Here is a 16,793-nt window from a genome sequence, read left to right as displayed (position 1 = left end):
AGAATGGGGACAACGATAGCACTTACTTCCAAGGATTGTTGGGAGGATTAAGTGAGAGAACATATGTAAGGTCTTGATGCTGGCTATTACTATTTTTGTTGTTATTAATTGGGACATGACCAGTCCATCTTCCCCTACCGTCACCACCAATGCATTGCTTTGACAACAATCCTTTACTCTATTTCTCCTTCCCTATTTGTAATGTGATAGAGCTTCCTGCTGCCCACCACAGACCTATCCACTGCCCTCTGGGGATCCTAATTTTCTGAGAATTAGTTGACATCACACAGCTAATAAATGCCAAAGTGAGGATTTGAACCTGGGTCCCCTGATCTCAAATCTTAGACTCTTTCCATCTCTTTGGGATCAGGATAGATGTGGAAATGTCCTGGGTGACCTTGAATTTTCCTCCATCAGTGTAAACCTATGGAAAGCCATGCTTGCCTCCAACCTCCCACCTGGATCATGAATAGAAGCAGGGATGCTATATGCTTCCTTAGCGCTGATGGAGTACTTGGGAATTCTCACATGGAAAGAATCAATATGGCGCATTCTGAAATGTGAAGGCTTAGTCTTCTAACTTGTGGAAGCCTTTCCATGTTGTCTCTCAAGGACATTCTCCAGGGAGATGGAACTGGCTTGGCTGGTTTAGAGATTTTGCTACAGGAAGGTCACAGAATGGAAGAAACAGGAATATGGTGTGTCATGCAATAAGTAACAAGTCCACTCCTTATATACTTCAGCATATGGAAATGCTGCTCTACTCCCATCTCCCATGGACTCTGAGGCTGGACCTCTCAACATGATGCATTTCAAATGATTCCATTTGCAAAAACCCCTCGATATCCTAGCAACTTTTTCAAAATGCATCTATTGCTTAAAAGTTCCATTTTATATAGTTGCTCTTGTGTTTTTAATCCTTGTTTCTGATTCATCTTCCATTGGCCAAGTCTCCACTCACAAAGCCTCTTTCCTCTACGAGGATATTTTCTGTCAATCAGAGGATGAATTCTAAGCCAACACTAAAAGGTGTTATGACTCCAGGCACCGAGTAGAACCCTTCAGTGAATTCTTTCCAAAAGTGTAGCATTCTCTTGTCATCAGGCTCTGGATTTCTTACTTACCCAACCATGGACGAGGGACTTATCGTCTGCCTCAGTTTGCTTGTCTGTAAAATGAGCATAATGATGTCTCCCCTTTCTACCTCACAGAATTGTTGACAAATTCTTTTATTTTAAAGTGAGGTAATTGGGGTTAAGTGACTTGCCCAGGGTCACACTAGTAAGTGTTAAGTGTCTGAGGCTGGATTTGAACTCAGGTACTCCTGACTCCAGGGCTGGTGCTCTATCCACTGTGCCACCTAGCTGCCCCACCTCACAGAATTGTTAAGAGGAAAGTACTTTGTAAATCTCATTGCTCTACAGAGCTGCAACGCCAGACTGACTGTGTGTTTAAGCCTCTGGACAATGGGGAGCCACTGAAGATTTTTTAGCACATGCATATTTATGCCATGGGGGTGGGGGAGAGGATGTGTGGAAAGAGAAGAGACGGGAAGGAGGAAGGGTCAATTAGGAGGCTATTATCTCCATCAAAGCTGGAGGTGATGGGGGCTTGAATTAGGATGCGTGAAAAGGAGATGCAAGAGATGCTGCATAATTGACAAGACTTGGCACTATGTCTGCACAATCCCCTTGGCAGTAGCTACCTCTTGTCCCAGGATGCTCTCTGGCTGGTGAGAGGTTGTTCCATGTGGCAGCCAGACCAGGCAGGGAAATTCCCCCTTAATTGTGTCTAAGTAAAAGTGCCTTCTTATCACTGTCCCTTGAAGCTTCATCTGACTCCCAAGCTGTTATGGTCCGGTTCATGGAATTTCCTTGAGTCTTCAAAACAACAGAGCTCCTAAGCCCAGTTTTTCTTTTTATAGAAGCACCCCAAGCCCATCATGTTCTTTGTTCTCCACCAAGTTTCCAGTAAGCCATCATAGCCACTGTGGGCTTCCGGTCATCATCACAGGGTGATTCTGGGCTGACTCGACACTGATCTTGTCACTAAAATGCTACTCTTCTGGACTGGAGCCAAATTCCAAAGACACAATGCATCAGAGTTTGGGATTTTTCTTTCTCTCCAAGATCATGATTTATATTGTTTATTTCCGTATTTGAACATAATTTATTGGTATTCCAAAATATTTTTCAGGAAAACTTTAAAAATATATCAGTTTGTCATAGGTCACTCAGAGGGAATAGTATGAATAGATGAACTGGAGACCAGGGTTATTTTAGGTATAGAGGTGAACCAGAGTCCCATTAGGACAGCACCCTGAGCAAAGAGTGAATTTGGATCCTCTGTCAGTCAATAAACATTTCTTAAGAAAAAGACCAAGGACAGTCCCTGATTTCAAGGAACTCACAGTCTAATGAGGGGGGAGGGAATGGAGACATGATGGAGAAATCAAGAGGAGTGCTCATGGGTGGTAAATGAAGAGATAGTTGACCTGGACTCCTCTGGTTTAGAACCATAGAACGCTAGAGCTAGAAGGGACCTTAGAGACCAACTGGACCATGGGTTTGAGAGGAGAGACACATGATTATGCATAATCCACTTAAGCCTCAATGTCCTCATCTGTAAAATAGGGAAATGATATTTACACTTCCTTTCTCACAGGGTTGATACCTCAAAGTGTTATTTCCACTTGGGTGACCATGGGCAGGTCATGCCTCAGTTTCTTCTTTTGTAAAATGAAAGAGTCAGATAAAATGATCTATAAGGTCCTTCCCAAGCTCTAAATCTCTGAAGTCTTTCCTGGATCAGAAGTGAGTTCTCTCAGTAAAGCATTCCATCTGTCCTTTGGGTGAACAATCCCAATTCAATTAATTATTTCTCATACTCCTTTTGGGATATTACGCAGAGGAGCTGCTGGGGAAGGAGTAAGAAGCAGCCTGTGCCCTGGAGCCAAGTTCTTTTTCTTTCTGGCCCCAGACTCCCTGCCTCCCTCCCTCCCCCCCTCTCCCCTTCCTTCCTTCCTTCCTTCCTTCCTTCCTTCCTTCCTTCCTTCCTTCCTGCCTTCCTGCCTTCCTGCCTTCCTGCCTTCCTGCCTTCCTGCCTTCCTTCCTCTTTCTCTTTCTTCTTAAAAGAATGTCTTTATTTTATTTTTCTCAATTACACGTACAAAGAATTTTTAACATTCATTTTCTGGTAACTTTTGAGTTACAAATTCCTTCCCTCCCCTCCCCACTTCTTGAGAAGGCAAGAATTTAGGTATAGATTCTGCACCAGCAGCTCGGCCTCTTTCTGAATGTTTGTTTTACATCTGAAGGCTGCCTCATCAGTTTTCTATGTCTCCGCCTTTTATTCTCTCCAGATTTCCAGCTTTAGATGAAGCTCATCCAGGTATTCCTGCCCCCACCCCTTACACAGTAAAAGTAGGATCATAAGTTTAGAGCAGGAAGGGAACTTAGAGGTTACCTAGTCCAATCCCTTGATTTTGCAGATGTGGAAGTGAAGACTCACAGAGCTGAAATGACTAACCCAAGGTCACACAAATAATAAATGGAACTGGAATTCAAACCCAGGTCCTCTGGTTCCAAATCTAGCACCTTGAAAGATATTTTTCTTAGTTTCTACTTTGTTAGAGGTAAAATTGGTTTGGGAGCAAGAAAATGAATTTTGTTTACAATAGATTGAGTTTGAGATATTAACAAGACATCCAGCTGGCAATGTTCAGTGGATGGTTGATAACATGGGGCTTCCCCTCTAGGAGAAAGATTTCCACCTGGAGCTGGAGACTTGGGAATTCCCTCATTTGATGTTGCTAATAAAACCCATGGGATTGGATGAAATAGCCAAGGAACTAGAGAGAAAGAGCCTGAGAAAAGGCACATTGGGAAACTGAAGCGTCAAACTATCTTATTGTTACTTTAGAAGACTAGAGGCAGCTCTGGACAAAAGAGGTACAAGACCAAAAAAGAGAGAAGGGAGGAAGAAAGGATCAAGCAACTAGTATTCAGGAAGCTTCCACTAGGTGTCAGGCACTGAGCTCATTGTTAGTGACACAGAAGCAAAAATGAAATTGTCCCTGTTCATTAGATCATGAGCCTCCCTTGAGAACAAGACTTGTCTTTGCCTTTCTTTTTATTTATTTTTATTCCCAGCACTTCCCACAGTGGCTGCCATATAGTAGGTGCTTAATAAATGCTTGTTGTCATTGATTCATCCTTTGAGGAATCATCATCAAACATTTATATAGCATTTTCAGGCTTGCAAAGTGCTTCTCAAATATTATCTCATTTGATCCCCATAACAACCCTGGGAGGTGGGTGCTATTGTTGTACCAATTTTAGATGAGGAAACTGAGGCCAAAAGAATTTAAGTGACTTGCCCAGGGTCACACAGCTAGTAACTGTTTTCCATTATACTGGAAAGAAGCAACACACAGACTGAGAAGTAAACACACGTGTATAGATAATTGTGTAGGAAAGGAACTAGTAGCTGGGGGTGCAGGAGCTTCATGTGGACTCATGGCAAAGCATTGGCAGCAGCAAGCTGGGGAGGGGGAGATATTGACTGAGGAGATGAGGCCCAGGTACCTGCCCTCCACTGAGAGCTCCGACCAATGTAAGGAGGAGGGTGGGGGAAGAGGGAATGTGAAAGTTCAAATCCGGTTCCCCAAGGTGAGCAATCCTTTGTTTCTCAAGTGTACTTAATGAGATGAGTCAACAGAGCAGGTACAATCCACACTGGCTAAATGAGCCTCCAGTGTTTGCTTAAAAGACCCACTTGGCCTCTGTGGTGGCCAACCTCTTTTTTTTCCCCCCAGAAAAAGAAGGTGAGGTACATACGAGAGAAGAGACTTGCTTAAGGTCACGTAACAAGTTTAGTGGCATATCCAGGACCAGAGTTTGGGTCTCTTGAGTCTTACTAGTCCAGTGCCTTCTCTTTTAAAATTCATTCATTAAAGATTTTTACAAGTATTTATTAGCCGTTCCTCCCACTGACCTCTGACACCCAGTTGAACAATAAAAAGAAAACCCTCATAACAAATATAAGTAGACCAGCAGGAGAAAATCCCACGTTGGCCTTGTCCAAAACGTTCTGCTTTTTCCTCCAAGGCAGGAGGGGGTGGCTTGTTTCATCTTCCATCCTCCGGATCTGTCGTTTGTTTGTTTGTTTATTCATTCATTCATTCATTCATTCATTTTTCTTTCTTTCTTTCTTCCTTTCATTCTTTGGGTGGGATAATGAGGGTTAAGTGATTTACCCAGGGTCACACAGCTAGTGAGTGTCAAGTGTCTGAAGTCAGATTTAAACTCAGGTCCTCCTGAATCCAGAGCCCGTGTTTTATCCATTGCACCACCTAGCTGCCCCCTGGATTTGTCGTTTATTGCATTGATCAGTGTTCTGAAGTGCTCAGAGTTGTTTTTCTTTATAACGTTGTCATCGTAGGAATGGTTCTGGTCCCTTCACCCTGCCTCATAGAAGGCTTCCCAGCTTCCTCTGAACCAGTCCATTTCATCACACCACTTATGGAATGACAACTTTCCCTGATATTCATTCCTATATCACAGTTTGTTTAGCCTCTCCTTGATAGGTGGGCACCCTTTTAATTTCCAGTTTTGAGATATTGCTATAGATGTTTTTGTACACGTGGGTCCTTTTCCTCTTTCTTTGTTCCATTTGGGGCTATAGGCTTAAAGGCGGGCATCAAAAATGGGTCAAAGGGTATGCACAGGGGGGCAGCTAGGTGGCACAGTGGATAAAGCACTGGCCTTGGATTCAGGAGGACCTGAGTTCAAATCCAGCCTCAGACACTTGACACTAGCTATGTGGCCCTGGGCAAGTCACTTAACCCTCATTGCCCTGAAAAAAAAAAACCAAAAAACCAAAAACAAAGGGTATGCACAGTTTTGTGATTTTGGGAGCATAACCAGTACATTCTCTACTACCCCATGCTGCTACATACCATGGGACACTTTCAGTTTACAAGTAGTCTGGAAAAAAAAAAAGATGGGCAGTGGTGCCTAGTGGTTAGAGTGTGGGTTTGGGATTGGGGAGACCTTAAAATAAGGAGACAATAAAAATTCTGCCTGAGATACTGTGTAAGGGTGCGTTTATTTGAACTCTCTCTGTCTCAGGTAACTTCCTAATCTGATGGGATCCATTTTCATCAGTAAAGATTTCTTGTAATCACTATTTCTCAGCTAGATGCATCTCTTTATGGACAGATTCTAGAATCTGGTCCCGAATGAAAGTCAGGCTCATTGGGTTGCATAGTTCCAAACTCCCCTCTCTCTTCTTGGAAATCAGTTCAATATTTGTCCTTCCCTAAATCCTGTCGCGTTTCTCCCATTCTTCAGTATCTTTCAAAGATTATTGACAACAGGGGCAGCTAGGTGGCGCAGTGGATAGAGCACCGCCCCTGGATTCAAGAGGACCTGAGTTCAAATTCAGCCTCAGACACTTAACACTTACTAGCTGTGTGACCCTAGGCAAGTCACTTAACCCCAATTGCCTCATCAAAAACAACAACTACAAAAAACAAAAGCAAAAAACAAAAAAACAACCAAAGATTATTGACAATGGAAAGCAGTTCATCTGGACCTCCGTGACTTTAGTTCATCAAGGTGCCCTCTTTTTTTTTTTTTTTAGTGAGGCAATTGGGGTTAAGTGACTTGCCCAGGGTCACACAGCTAGTAAGTGTGTGTTATGTGTCTGAGACCGGATTTGAACTCAAGTCCTCCTGACTCCAGGGCCGGTGCTCTATCCACTGCGCCACCTAGCTGCCCTCTTAATTATCTCCCTGCCTGAACTGGAACTCCAACTGTCATCTCCCAGCTTCCCCTCTGTCTGCTCCAGCTGCAGGGGAGATAGATGCCTCACCTTGTTTACTCAGTTTCTTTCTGGCCATTCCTGCAGCATTTCCTTCAGTGCCTCTGTTCTCTGACATCCCTGCCTTGTGTCCCGGGATGCTCTCCAGTCTTCTCCCAGAGGAAGGGGAAAATAGTCTCAGGTACTTCCAAGTCACTTGCCAGGTTGGGTGGACCCATTCATAGCCTGACCCTTTTATTCCATTAAGAAGATATCTAAAAGCCAGCCCCAAATCATGGCAATTCTCTTATTTTTAATTTTCTTTCTTATTACAAACTCTCTGTGACTCTATCTCTGCATGTCTGTCTCTGTCTCTCTTTCCCTCTTTATCTGTACCTCTGTATGTATATGATTATAGGCTCATGGATTAGAACAAGAAGTGACCTTAAAGACCAAAGTCCAACTCTCTCATTTTATAGATGAGGAAACTGAGGCACAGTGGGGTGGACTTGCCTGAAGTCCTATAAATAGTATCAGATAGAACCGTCTTTGAACTTCAGAACCAAGCTCATTCCATTACACCAGGAATTCTTAACTTCAAGTTCACATACTATTTTTTTTATGTTTTCAATCACTATCTTTCACTCTAATTGGTTTACTTTATAATCATCTGTATTTTATCTTATGCATTTAAAAACATGCATTTGAAAAGGGGTCCACAGGCTTCTATAGGCTGGAGGCGGGGAGGAAGTCAAGACACAAAATGGGAAAGGACCCATGCTGCCATGATGTCTCTCTCCCCCATCCCCATCACTGACCCTATGATCCAATCACCAATAAACACAAAAATTTGAAAATACAAAAAATAGGCAGCTAGGTCACTCAGTAGATAGAGTATTAGCCCTGGAGTCAGGAGGACTTGAGTTCAAATCTGACCTCAAATGCTTACTATGTGATCCTGGACAAGTCACTTAACCTAGATTGCCCTCCGCAAAGGAAAAAAAGGATTTTGAATGAACTTGTTACATACATATTAGGATTTTAAAGTAATATATTAAATTTATATTTAATATAAGAAGATATCGCTCCATTTGCATTCCTTTCTAAACTTACTTTTGTTTTCTTCTATGTATTTTTTTTGTTGGTGGTAGTGTGGGGCAATGAGGGTAAAATGACTTGCCCAGGGTCACACAGCTAGTAAGTGACAAGTGTCTGAGGCTGGATTTGAACTCAGGTCCTCCTGAATCCAGGGCTCGTGTTTTATCCACTGCGCCACCTAGCTGCCCCCTCTTCTATGTATTTAAAAAACAATTCTTCCCTTAGTTGGTAACCCAATGCTTGGCCAGTCTGAGTGAGGAGTTTCTGAATAACCCTCCCAGAGTTCATGATATTTCTTCAGTCAATAGCAGTGAGACCTGGGTTCTATTCTCTTGGTAAGGTATTTAAAGACCTTTGGCAAGTGTCACTTTTCTCCAAAAAAAAATTTTTTTTAAAGAAAGGAAAGGATGTGAGGGCGATCTGGCTGCGACATCTGTCACCTCATTGATCGCCAGGGTTAATTCGGCTAATCTGGCTGGCTAGGCGGGTGTCCCCTTCCTCCCTCACCGCTCCATGTGCGTCCCTCCCGAAGCTGCGCGCTCGGTCGAAGAGGACGACTTTCCCCGATAGAGGCGGTACCGTTCTTCGGTCAAGGGTATACGAGTAGCTGCGCTCCCCTGCTAGAACAAGCTCCCAAGGTCCATTTGTAGGAGAACGTAGGGTAGTCAAGCTTCCAAGACTCCAGACACATCTAAAAGAAAGGAAGGAGTGTGAGTTCCAAGTTTCCATCTTCTCTGAATCATTAGGTTGGCCACATGAATCTCAAGGAGTCGTTATTAAAATCGGGTTCAGAATAATTTGGTTTTCTTGCTCTCTCCTGGGTTGTGAACATTTGGCCCATTGAAGAACAAGCTTCTGACCACAGCAGGTATGTTTGTATCAATGAGAAACTCTTCCCTCTGTCTGCAGGCATGCAGTTGAAATCACTGGATTGAAATGAATACCGTGAATGTTTTCAAAAGCATGGAAGGCTTTTCCCCTTCGGAGTCCATTGAGCTGGAAATATTCTTCTAGCAGGGAGGGCAGCTAATTGGAGCCGGCTGGAAGTTCAGGTCGGTAGGGGAGGACGTATGGTGCTGACATCTCCATAGAGCTGCATGGTGAGGAGCTTGCAGGGGAGGGAGGGAGTGCCCATCTGGGAGCAGATGATCACAGACTCTCAGACTTGGATGGGAACTCAAAGGTCATTTGACTCACTCTATACCTGACCAAGAATACTCTCTAAGAGCAGGCATCCAGATTTTGCTTGAAGCCGTCCAACGGAAGGATAACTACTACCTCCCTAGGAGTTTCTAAGCAAAGGTTATATGATCACTTGACGGTCAGTAAGTTAACAGGCATTTGTCACTAATCACCGAGGATATGAGGAAAGGCAAAAATAGTCCCCCTCCTCAAGGAGCTTAGATTCTTTTTTTTTTAGTGAGGCAATTGGGGTTAAGTGACTTGCCCAGGATCACACAGCTAGTGTCTGAGGCTGGATTTGAACTCAGGTACTCCTGACTCCAGGGCTGGTGCTCTATCCACTGCACCACCTAGCTGCCCCAAGGAGCTTTCCTTCTAATGAGAGAAAAAACATACCAACAGCCATGCACATATAAGATAGAGGCAGGATAAAGGGGAGAGCATAAGGTAACCTCAGAGGGAAGGCACATGGTGGAGGGTGGGAGTTGAGGAGAGGTTTACTTGAATAAAAGAAAAAAATGAGAGAAAGTGAAAAACAGCCTGCTTCAGTCTGTATTTCATCAATATCAGTTCTTTCTTTGGAGGTGGATCGTATGTTTCATCAATAGTCCTTTGGGATTGTCTTAGATCATTGTATTGTTGTGAATAGGTAAGTCATTCACAGTTCTTCATCCAACAATGTTGCTGTCTCTGCACAAAGTTCTCTTGGTTCTGCTCTCTTCACTATACATCAGATTATACAAGTCTTTCCAGGCCTTTCTGAAATCATCCTGCTTGTCATTCCTTATAGCACAATAATATTCCATCAACATCATATACCACAGCTTGTTTAGCCATTCCCCAATGGATGGGCATTCCTTTGATTTCTAATTCTTAGCCACAACAAAAAGAGCCGCTATCAATATATTTGTACAAATAAGTCTTATTCTCTGAGTTCTCTTGCAACCTGCTGAGTTCTCTTGCAACAAGAGTTTGTTTGCCTTTTAGGTCTACTGGATTTCTTGTTGTCCATAAGTGTGTGCCTATTCCGTGTACCAATGGTGAGTGGAATTATCTTCACAAAAGTGTTTGTATATTTTTTGTCTTTTGACCACAAGGCTGGATCCCTACCTGCTGCAGCAAGCAGATCAGGGTTGAGTGAAGCAGGTGATTTTGCAGTGTGGTCTTAAAAAGGCTGCTCAGGAGGGCATCTAGGTGGCATAGTGGATAAAGCACCAGCCCTGGAGTCAGGAAGACCTGAGTTCAAATCCAGCCTCAGACACCATGTGACCCTGGGCAAGTCACTTAACCCTCATTGCCCCACAAAAAAAAAAAAAAAAAGCCTGCTCAGACACCCAGGGAGCTGTTGAATCCCGCTATTCCTTCAGTCCAGTGAGAAGTCAACCATATGGCCTGGGCCACCAGCGTGCAGGATTGTGACTGCAGCTCCGAGGGTATTCACACCTGCCACTTCATTACTTGCCTGTTGCCACAGGACTTTGAAGACAGAAAAATGATAAAACGGTGTGAGTGATATCTTTTGACTTGTGTAAATTGGATTTAAGTGAGGCATCACTTTAGGTCACCAACCTTACTCTCTCTTCCAGAGTCATCAGAATTCAGTGGCAAGACAGAAGTCAGGACAACTAGTGATGGCTTGGGATGCTGTGAATGATATTGGTATCTTCTATGTCTGACCAAGCTCTCAGTGTTCCACAGCACCTGCTGCAGCCACTTTGGTGGCCATTGGAACAAACTGTTCTCATCTGCCCATTGCACCAGGAGAAGTCTTCATGTTCTTGGGGTAGACACCAACAGGTTTGAGACCCCTTGGTTACCCTCTACCTGCTTTAGCCCATCTGCCTAAAATGGTTTGCCAAAGTGTGGCCGCTGAGCATGCTACTGCTTCTTGGAGCCACAGGTGAGAGTTGGGTGAATCAGGTGGACACCAAATATGGATGAGCAGGCCTCACACCAGAGGTTCTGGTCCTCCCTGAACTCACTCTACACCCTGGGTTAATAACGAGGAGAAGTAGCAGAGGCTTGATGGGACCCTTGAAAGAAGCAAGGGATTCTTAGAGTCACAGTGAAGAAGGAGGACATTCTGAGCATGAGGGTTTCTGGGCTTTCCCAGTCTGGAATGTCCTCCCACCATCTCCTCCATCCATCGAAATCCTATCCTTCCTTTAGGACTTGAGGCAAACTGCCCCTCTCTCTGAAATCATCTCTGACCAGCTTCTCTTTACTTTAACTGAGAGTCAGTGTGATAATGAAGCATTTAGGCACCTATGTGCCAAGGGCTAGATTAGGAATGACCTATGTTCAAATGCTAGTTACCCATGAGGCCTTGGGTAAGTCTCTTCCTATTTCCAGGCCTCAGTTTCTTCATTTGTAAAATGGGGTTGGGGAGGACCCGATGGTTTCTAAGATCTCTTTCAACTCTAGAGCTATGATCCTCAATGCTTCTTAAATTGTTTTACTTTATATTTTAATAGACAGAAAGAGCACAGACAGAGGACCTAGCTTCCCAGCCCTGTGTAGCCTTGGGCAAGTCACTTAATTTTCCCCAGTTCTTTCTCTATAAAATGATGAAGTTGAATTTTATGACTTCTTCGTCACTACCCATGAGCACCTAGCTGGGCAGTGGGTCTTGCTAGTTACTAAATCTCCCATGACTTAATCTGTTGTTTTTCTTCCCTCTATGTCTGTCTTTGTCTCCTTTCCTCTCAATTCCCCCCTTCTCCCCCACCCCCCCCCCCTCTCTCCCTCTCTCTCTCTCCTTCCTTCTCTCTTTCCCTCCTCCTTTCCTCTCTCCATTCCTCTTTCTGGGTCTCTCTGGGTCTCTTTCTCCTTCCCTCTTTCTCTTTCCCACTCTCTTTGTCCCTGTCTCTTTCTCTCTGTGTCTCTCTCCTCTCAGCCAAGGGTCAGGTCACTTTGGGAGAGCTGCCAGAGCTCTCCTCTTCTCTCCTCTCCATTGTCAATGGAGGATTATTTCCCTCCCACTTGCTAGAGTTTCCTGCTCAAATGGGATCCTGTGTGTGCTCACACTGGGCTGTAACAAAGCAGAGAAAAGCTAGGACCAGGGAGGAAGTCCTCCCAAGAGTCTAATGGAAAATGAGGATCCCAGATCTCCAGCTGGGAGGGACCTCAGAGGCCACTGAATCCAACCTCCTCCTTTTACAGATGAGGAAACTGAGGCATGATGTTATTGGCACTAGGTCACACAGGTAGTAACTGAGCCAAGGCTCAGACTCAGGTAGGTCCTCTGACTCCAGGTCGGTGTTTTGTCTTCTGTATCACAGTTTATTTAACTTCAAATTTACTTGGGAAAAAAAAAACCAAAAGAACAAAGAACGAGATTTTCTTTAAAAAAAAAAAACAAAGCACTCGCTTCAGCAACACATATACTAAAATTGGAACGATACAGAGATTAGCATGGTCCCTGCGCAAGGATGGCACGCAAATTCGTGAAGCGTTCCATATTTTAAAAAACAAAAAAACAAAACCATTTATTTTCAGGGTAGTGGTAAAATGTGAAATAATATCTTGAGAGGCAGTATGACATAGTGGAGAAAGAAACAGCCTTGAAACCAGCAAGACCTGGGTTCAAGACCCACCTTTAACACATACTGTATAGCTGTATGGTCCTGTGCAAGTCATTTAGTCACTCAGTGTTCAAGGCAACTTGGTAAGATGTTAAGTCCCAAAGGATATGATAAAGGGAGTTTTCTCACCTGGAAGTTCCTTATATCTGAAACCCAATGTTCAGTCTCTGCCCCCCACCTCCAAATAATACAAATGGAAAGGTCTCTGCATTTGAAGCCAAAGGTCCTGAGTTCAAATCCTGACACTGAGAGGGAAGAAAATCAAATCAACAAAATAAAAAATGAAGTGTGAAATGATGACAAAACCAGAAGAAATTAAAAGAGTTAAACCCTACCATGTACAAATATAAACTAACAAAAGAGAGAACGAAAAGAAATAGAAGACTAAAAATAAGATATATTTTCCTATATCTTATAGATAATAGAGCTATAGGATTAATAGAATAGAACCCCAACTAGAAATGGTAAGCAACCCAATGTCATAAAACACAGATTAGAACTCTCAAAGGAAATTCCTAGTTCTGATGGTCTTGGATTCTCTGGAATGATGGATCTTGGTTCTGGATTCTCGAAAATTCGATCCAAGTTTTAAAGACAATTTACCCCAATATTATAAAAATTATTCTCAAAAATTAGGAAAGAACATCCCATCAGACACCTTTGACAATGCAAATAGGTCTCTAATACTCAATGGAGGGAAGGATTAAGCACAGAATTGTAATTAAAACTGTCAAATAGAATACAGCAATTTATCAAGACAATATGTATTATAACCAACTTGGTTTTATATGACAGAGACAAAAATGGTTCAGCATTAGGGAAACAAATCTTGGCTCTGCCACTTACTGTGTGACTCAGGGCAAATTGCTTAACCTCTCTGTGCTTGTTTAGACAGCTGTAGAATGGTGGGAAAGGGGGGAATTAGATGACCCCTGGCACTCCTACAAATTCTCAGTTTGAGATCCTAAGTCTACAATGGCATCCTAGTTTGCTAAATGCTTTATCCCATTTGCTCCTCAGAATAACCCTGGGAGGAATTCAGAGGTTTAATTATCATTATTCTCTAGGTAAAGAAACTAAGGCTGAGAGATTGGGACTTAACCATAGCATCAAATGTAGTCATTATCAGCCTGGACCTGGAACTTGGGTCTTTTGGGGCTAAGTTCAGTGAACTTTTAGCTACCTGTGCCTAAGCTCAAAAACATCTTGTTATAGCTCTGTACTTCAGTGCCCCTGAGTAGGACTGTGGAATAGAAGAAAGAGTGTGGAATTCTTGAAAACTTGACTTAGAATTTTGGCTCTGACATGGCCTTGCTAGTTCCACCCTAGGAAAATAACATTATTATTATTATTAATTCATTATTATTATTACAATAGTTGATTTTTGATACAATCACATTATATTATATATAATTGTCTCTCTTATTTTATATTTAACTCGATACATTAAATACCAAATTTATTTATTAATAATTACATGATTAAAGAATAATAACAAACAAACCAAAACTGACAGTTACAAAACACTTTTCTTAATCTTGAGCATTAATTTCCTCATCTGAAGAATGGGAATAATAATCCATGACCAGTTCTACAGGCTTGCTGTTAGTTTCAAATGCAATCATATATCTATGTTTTGTAAACTCTAAAGCTAATAATAGTAGGCTGTTATGACAGGGTTTAGCAGAATGACTGGGAGGGCTAAAGACATCTCTTGGAAGTCCATTGCTGCAAGAGGAAAGAGATTAAATAAGTTCCTTATATTGTTTCTGACAGGAGGGGCAGGAAATGATCGGGCTGACCAATGGGAGTGGGGGTGGGGCTGCCAATGAGAGGATGGACGATCTCTCTCTCTCTCTCTCTCTCTCTCTCTCTCTCTCTCTCTCTCTCTCTCTCTCTCTCTCTCTCTCTCTCTCTCTCTCTCTCTCTCTCCCTCCCCCCCCCCCAGCCACACACCTGCCTCTCAGGCCAGAACAGAGAAGACAGCTAATGAATCGAGTCCAAGGTGATACGTCTGCAGAGCCTAGGGATTGGAGGTTGGAGATCCTACCTGTAGCCCCTCTACCCCCATTGGAGAGTGGGGTTCTCAGCTTCAGAAGTTATCCATCAGTCAGCGATCTGGTTTCCCCCGACTTGTGTTACGTATACACACTTTGGGCCTGATTATCGAAAATGGGCTCTGTTGCTTCTTACCTGTGTGACCTTAGACAAGTAATTTCATTTCCGTAGTCTTAATTGGTTTCCTAATCCGTAAAAGGAAGCTAAACTAGATAGCCTCTAAAGTCCCTTCCAGCTTCTCATTTATGATGCTTTGCAGCGCCCATCCGTGGTTGTGAATTCGAATCTCAGCTCTAGGGACTGAATGATTTAAACAGCTGATGTCTATATCTCACTTTAAGGTCTGCAAAGCACTTCACAACCCTTGGCCTCATTTGATCCTCACAAGTTGTGAGGAGGTACTGTATCCACTTGACAGATGAAGAAACTGAGGCTCAGCTAAGGGACAATTTGAGTTTAGATGGCGGTGGTAGAATCAGCATCCGGGACTCTCCAGATTTCTTCCGGTCCAGGGGCTCTTTGCGCTCAGCAGGTGCCTTACTACTCGGGGTCTTAAAGTCCTAAACCACTTCTCTTCGCTGAGCCTCGTTTCCCCTAATGTAAAACGAATCGCTAGGCGCCTGTCACGTCTGAATTCTTTGACCTGAGTTCTAGCTCTGCTATAACCTTTTCGGGCTTTCATTTCCCTAGACGTAAAACACGCTCTCCAAGAACCCTCGGAGCTATAAGGGTGAAGCAGTATGGTACCGTGGAAAGCGTCTCTAAGGAGAGGGGACCTGGCTTCAAATCCGGTCACTTTCTGGGCTTCACTTTCCCAATCTGTAAAATGGGGAGGGGCGTCCTAGCTGACCTCTAAGGTCGAATCTGAATCTGACCCTCCGATCCTCCCTGCCCGGGGTGGAAATAAGCGCAGCTCGCGAGTCTTAGGAAGCCGCCCGCGGAACCCGAGAAAAGTTGGGTAGGGGGAGCTCGTTGGAGCTGGGGGGCGGGAAGGAAGGCTCGCGCAGCCCCTCCCGCAGCAGCTGCGGGCAGCGTCCGGCAGTCTGTCAGTCCGTCCGTCCGTCGGTGCGCCCGGCCGCCGCAGGTTGGCGCGGCTCCTCCCCCGCACCTGGGCGCTCTCCCCAGTAACAGGTGACAGAGGCGGCCGCCCGGCCCGGCTGCCTGCCGGCTCCCCCGCGGGGCGGGCCTGGGCCGGCCCCCTCCCCCTCCCCGCCCCCTCCCCGCCCCTCGAGCTGGGGGCTGGCTGGCTGGCTGGCGCGGCCGGGCGGACACTCCTGGGCCCCCACCTCCCTCCCAGTGGGTCTCCGATCCCTTCCTCCTCCCGCCCTCCCCTCCTCCTCCTCGGCCTTCTTCTCCTCCTCACTTCTTTCTCCTGCTGCTGCTGCTGCTGCTGCTGCTCTTCCTCCCCGGCCGCAGCCTCCCTCCAGGCCCCTGGTGCGGGTCCCTGGGGCGCTGGGCCGCGCGCCCGCCCTCCCCGTGCGCAGAGCCAGGGGCGGCCGAGGCCAGGGCTGGGGGCGCCGGACGCCCTGAAGATGGAGGAGCCTCAGCGCTCCCGCTCGCACACGGTCACCACCACCGCCAGCTCCTTCACCGAAAACTTCTCCACCAGCAGCAGCAGCTTCGCCTACGACAAGGAGTTCCTGCGCACCCTGCCCGGGATCCTCATCGTGGCCGAGATCGTGAGTGCGGGGGTGGGTGGGCTCGGGGGAGAGGGGAGCCCCCGGGGGCTGGAGAAAGGCCGGCCGCTCGCTGGTGTGTGTGTGTGTGGTGTGTGTGGTGTGTGGGGAGGGCATGTGTGCGGGTGTGTGCGCGCGTGTGTGGTATGTGTGTTGGTGTGTGTGTATGTGTGGTGTGTATTGGGGGTGGGGAGGGCATGTGTGCGGGTGTGTGCGCGCGCGTGTGGTATGTGTGTTGGTGTGTGTATGTGTGGTGTGTATTGGGGGTGGGGAGGGCATATGTGCGGGTGTGTGTGCGCGCGCGTGTGGTATGTGTGTTGGTGTGTGTGTGTGCACGCGCGCGCGCGCGCCTGGGGGGGCGGGGGGCGGGGAGACCTTTCCGGGAGTGACT

General features: G+C 45.3%; 1 protein-coding gene and 1 non-coding gene across 3 annotated transcripts in view; both read left to right on the top strand.

Annotated features, from left to right (window-relative positions):
• Positions 1 to 12,446: 12,446 nt before the first annotated feature.
• Positions 12,447 to 12,550, top strand: LOC122730200. The gene has a single exon (XR_006353410.1). It is a non-coding gene; the product is annotated as a U6 spliceosomal RNA (small nuclear RNA).
• Positions 12,551 to 16,109: 3,559 nt separating this feature from the next.
• Positions 16,110 to 16,793, top strand: part of CMTM8 (CKLF like MARVEL transmembrane domain containing 8) — a 59,009-nt gene continuing 58,325 nt past the window's right edge. The window contains exon 1 of one of the 2 annotated variants that reach the window (XM_043965314.1): positions 16,110 to 16,405. In XM_043965314.1, the coding sequence (XP_043821249.1) occupies positions 16,259 to 16,405 (147 nt within the window). In that variant the 5' untranslated portion in view covers positions 16,110 to 16,258. The remainder of the gene's footprint in view (positions 16,406 to 16,793) is intronic. The other variant, XM_043965315.1, reaches the window with a different exon arrangement.

This window comes from Dromiciops gliroides, chromosome 5 (assembly GCF_019393635.1).
Source record: "Dromiciops gliroides isolate mDroGli1 chromosome 5, mDroGli1.pri, whole genome shotgun sequence".
NCBI lineage: Eukaryota > Metazoa > Chordata > Mammalia > Microbiotheria > Microbiotheriidae > Dromiciops > Dromiciops gliroides.
The sequence above is the reverse complement of the archived record's forward strand: the minus strand, read 5'-3'. Positions and strand labels throughout refer to the sequence as shown.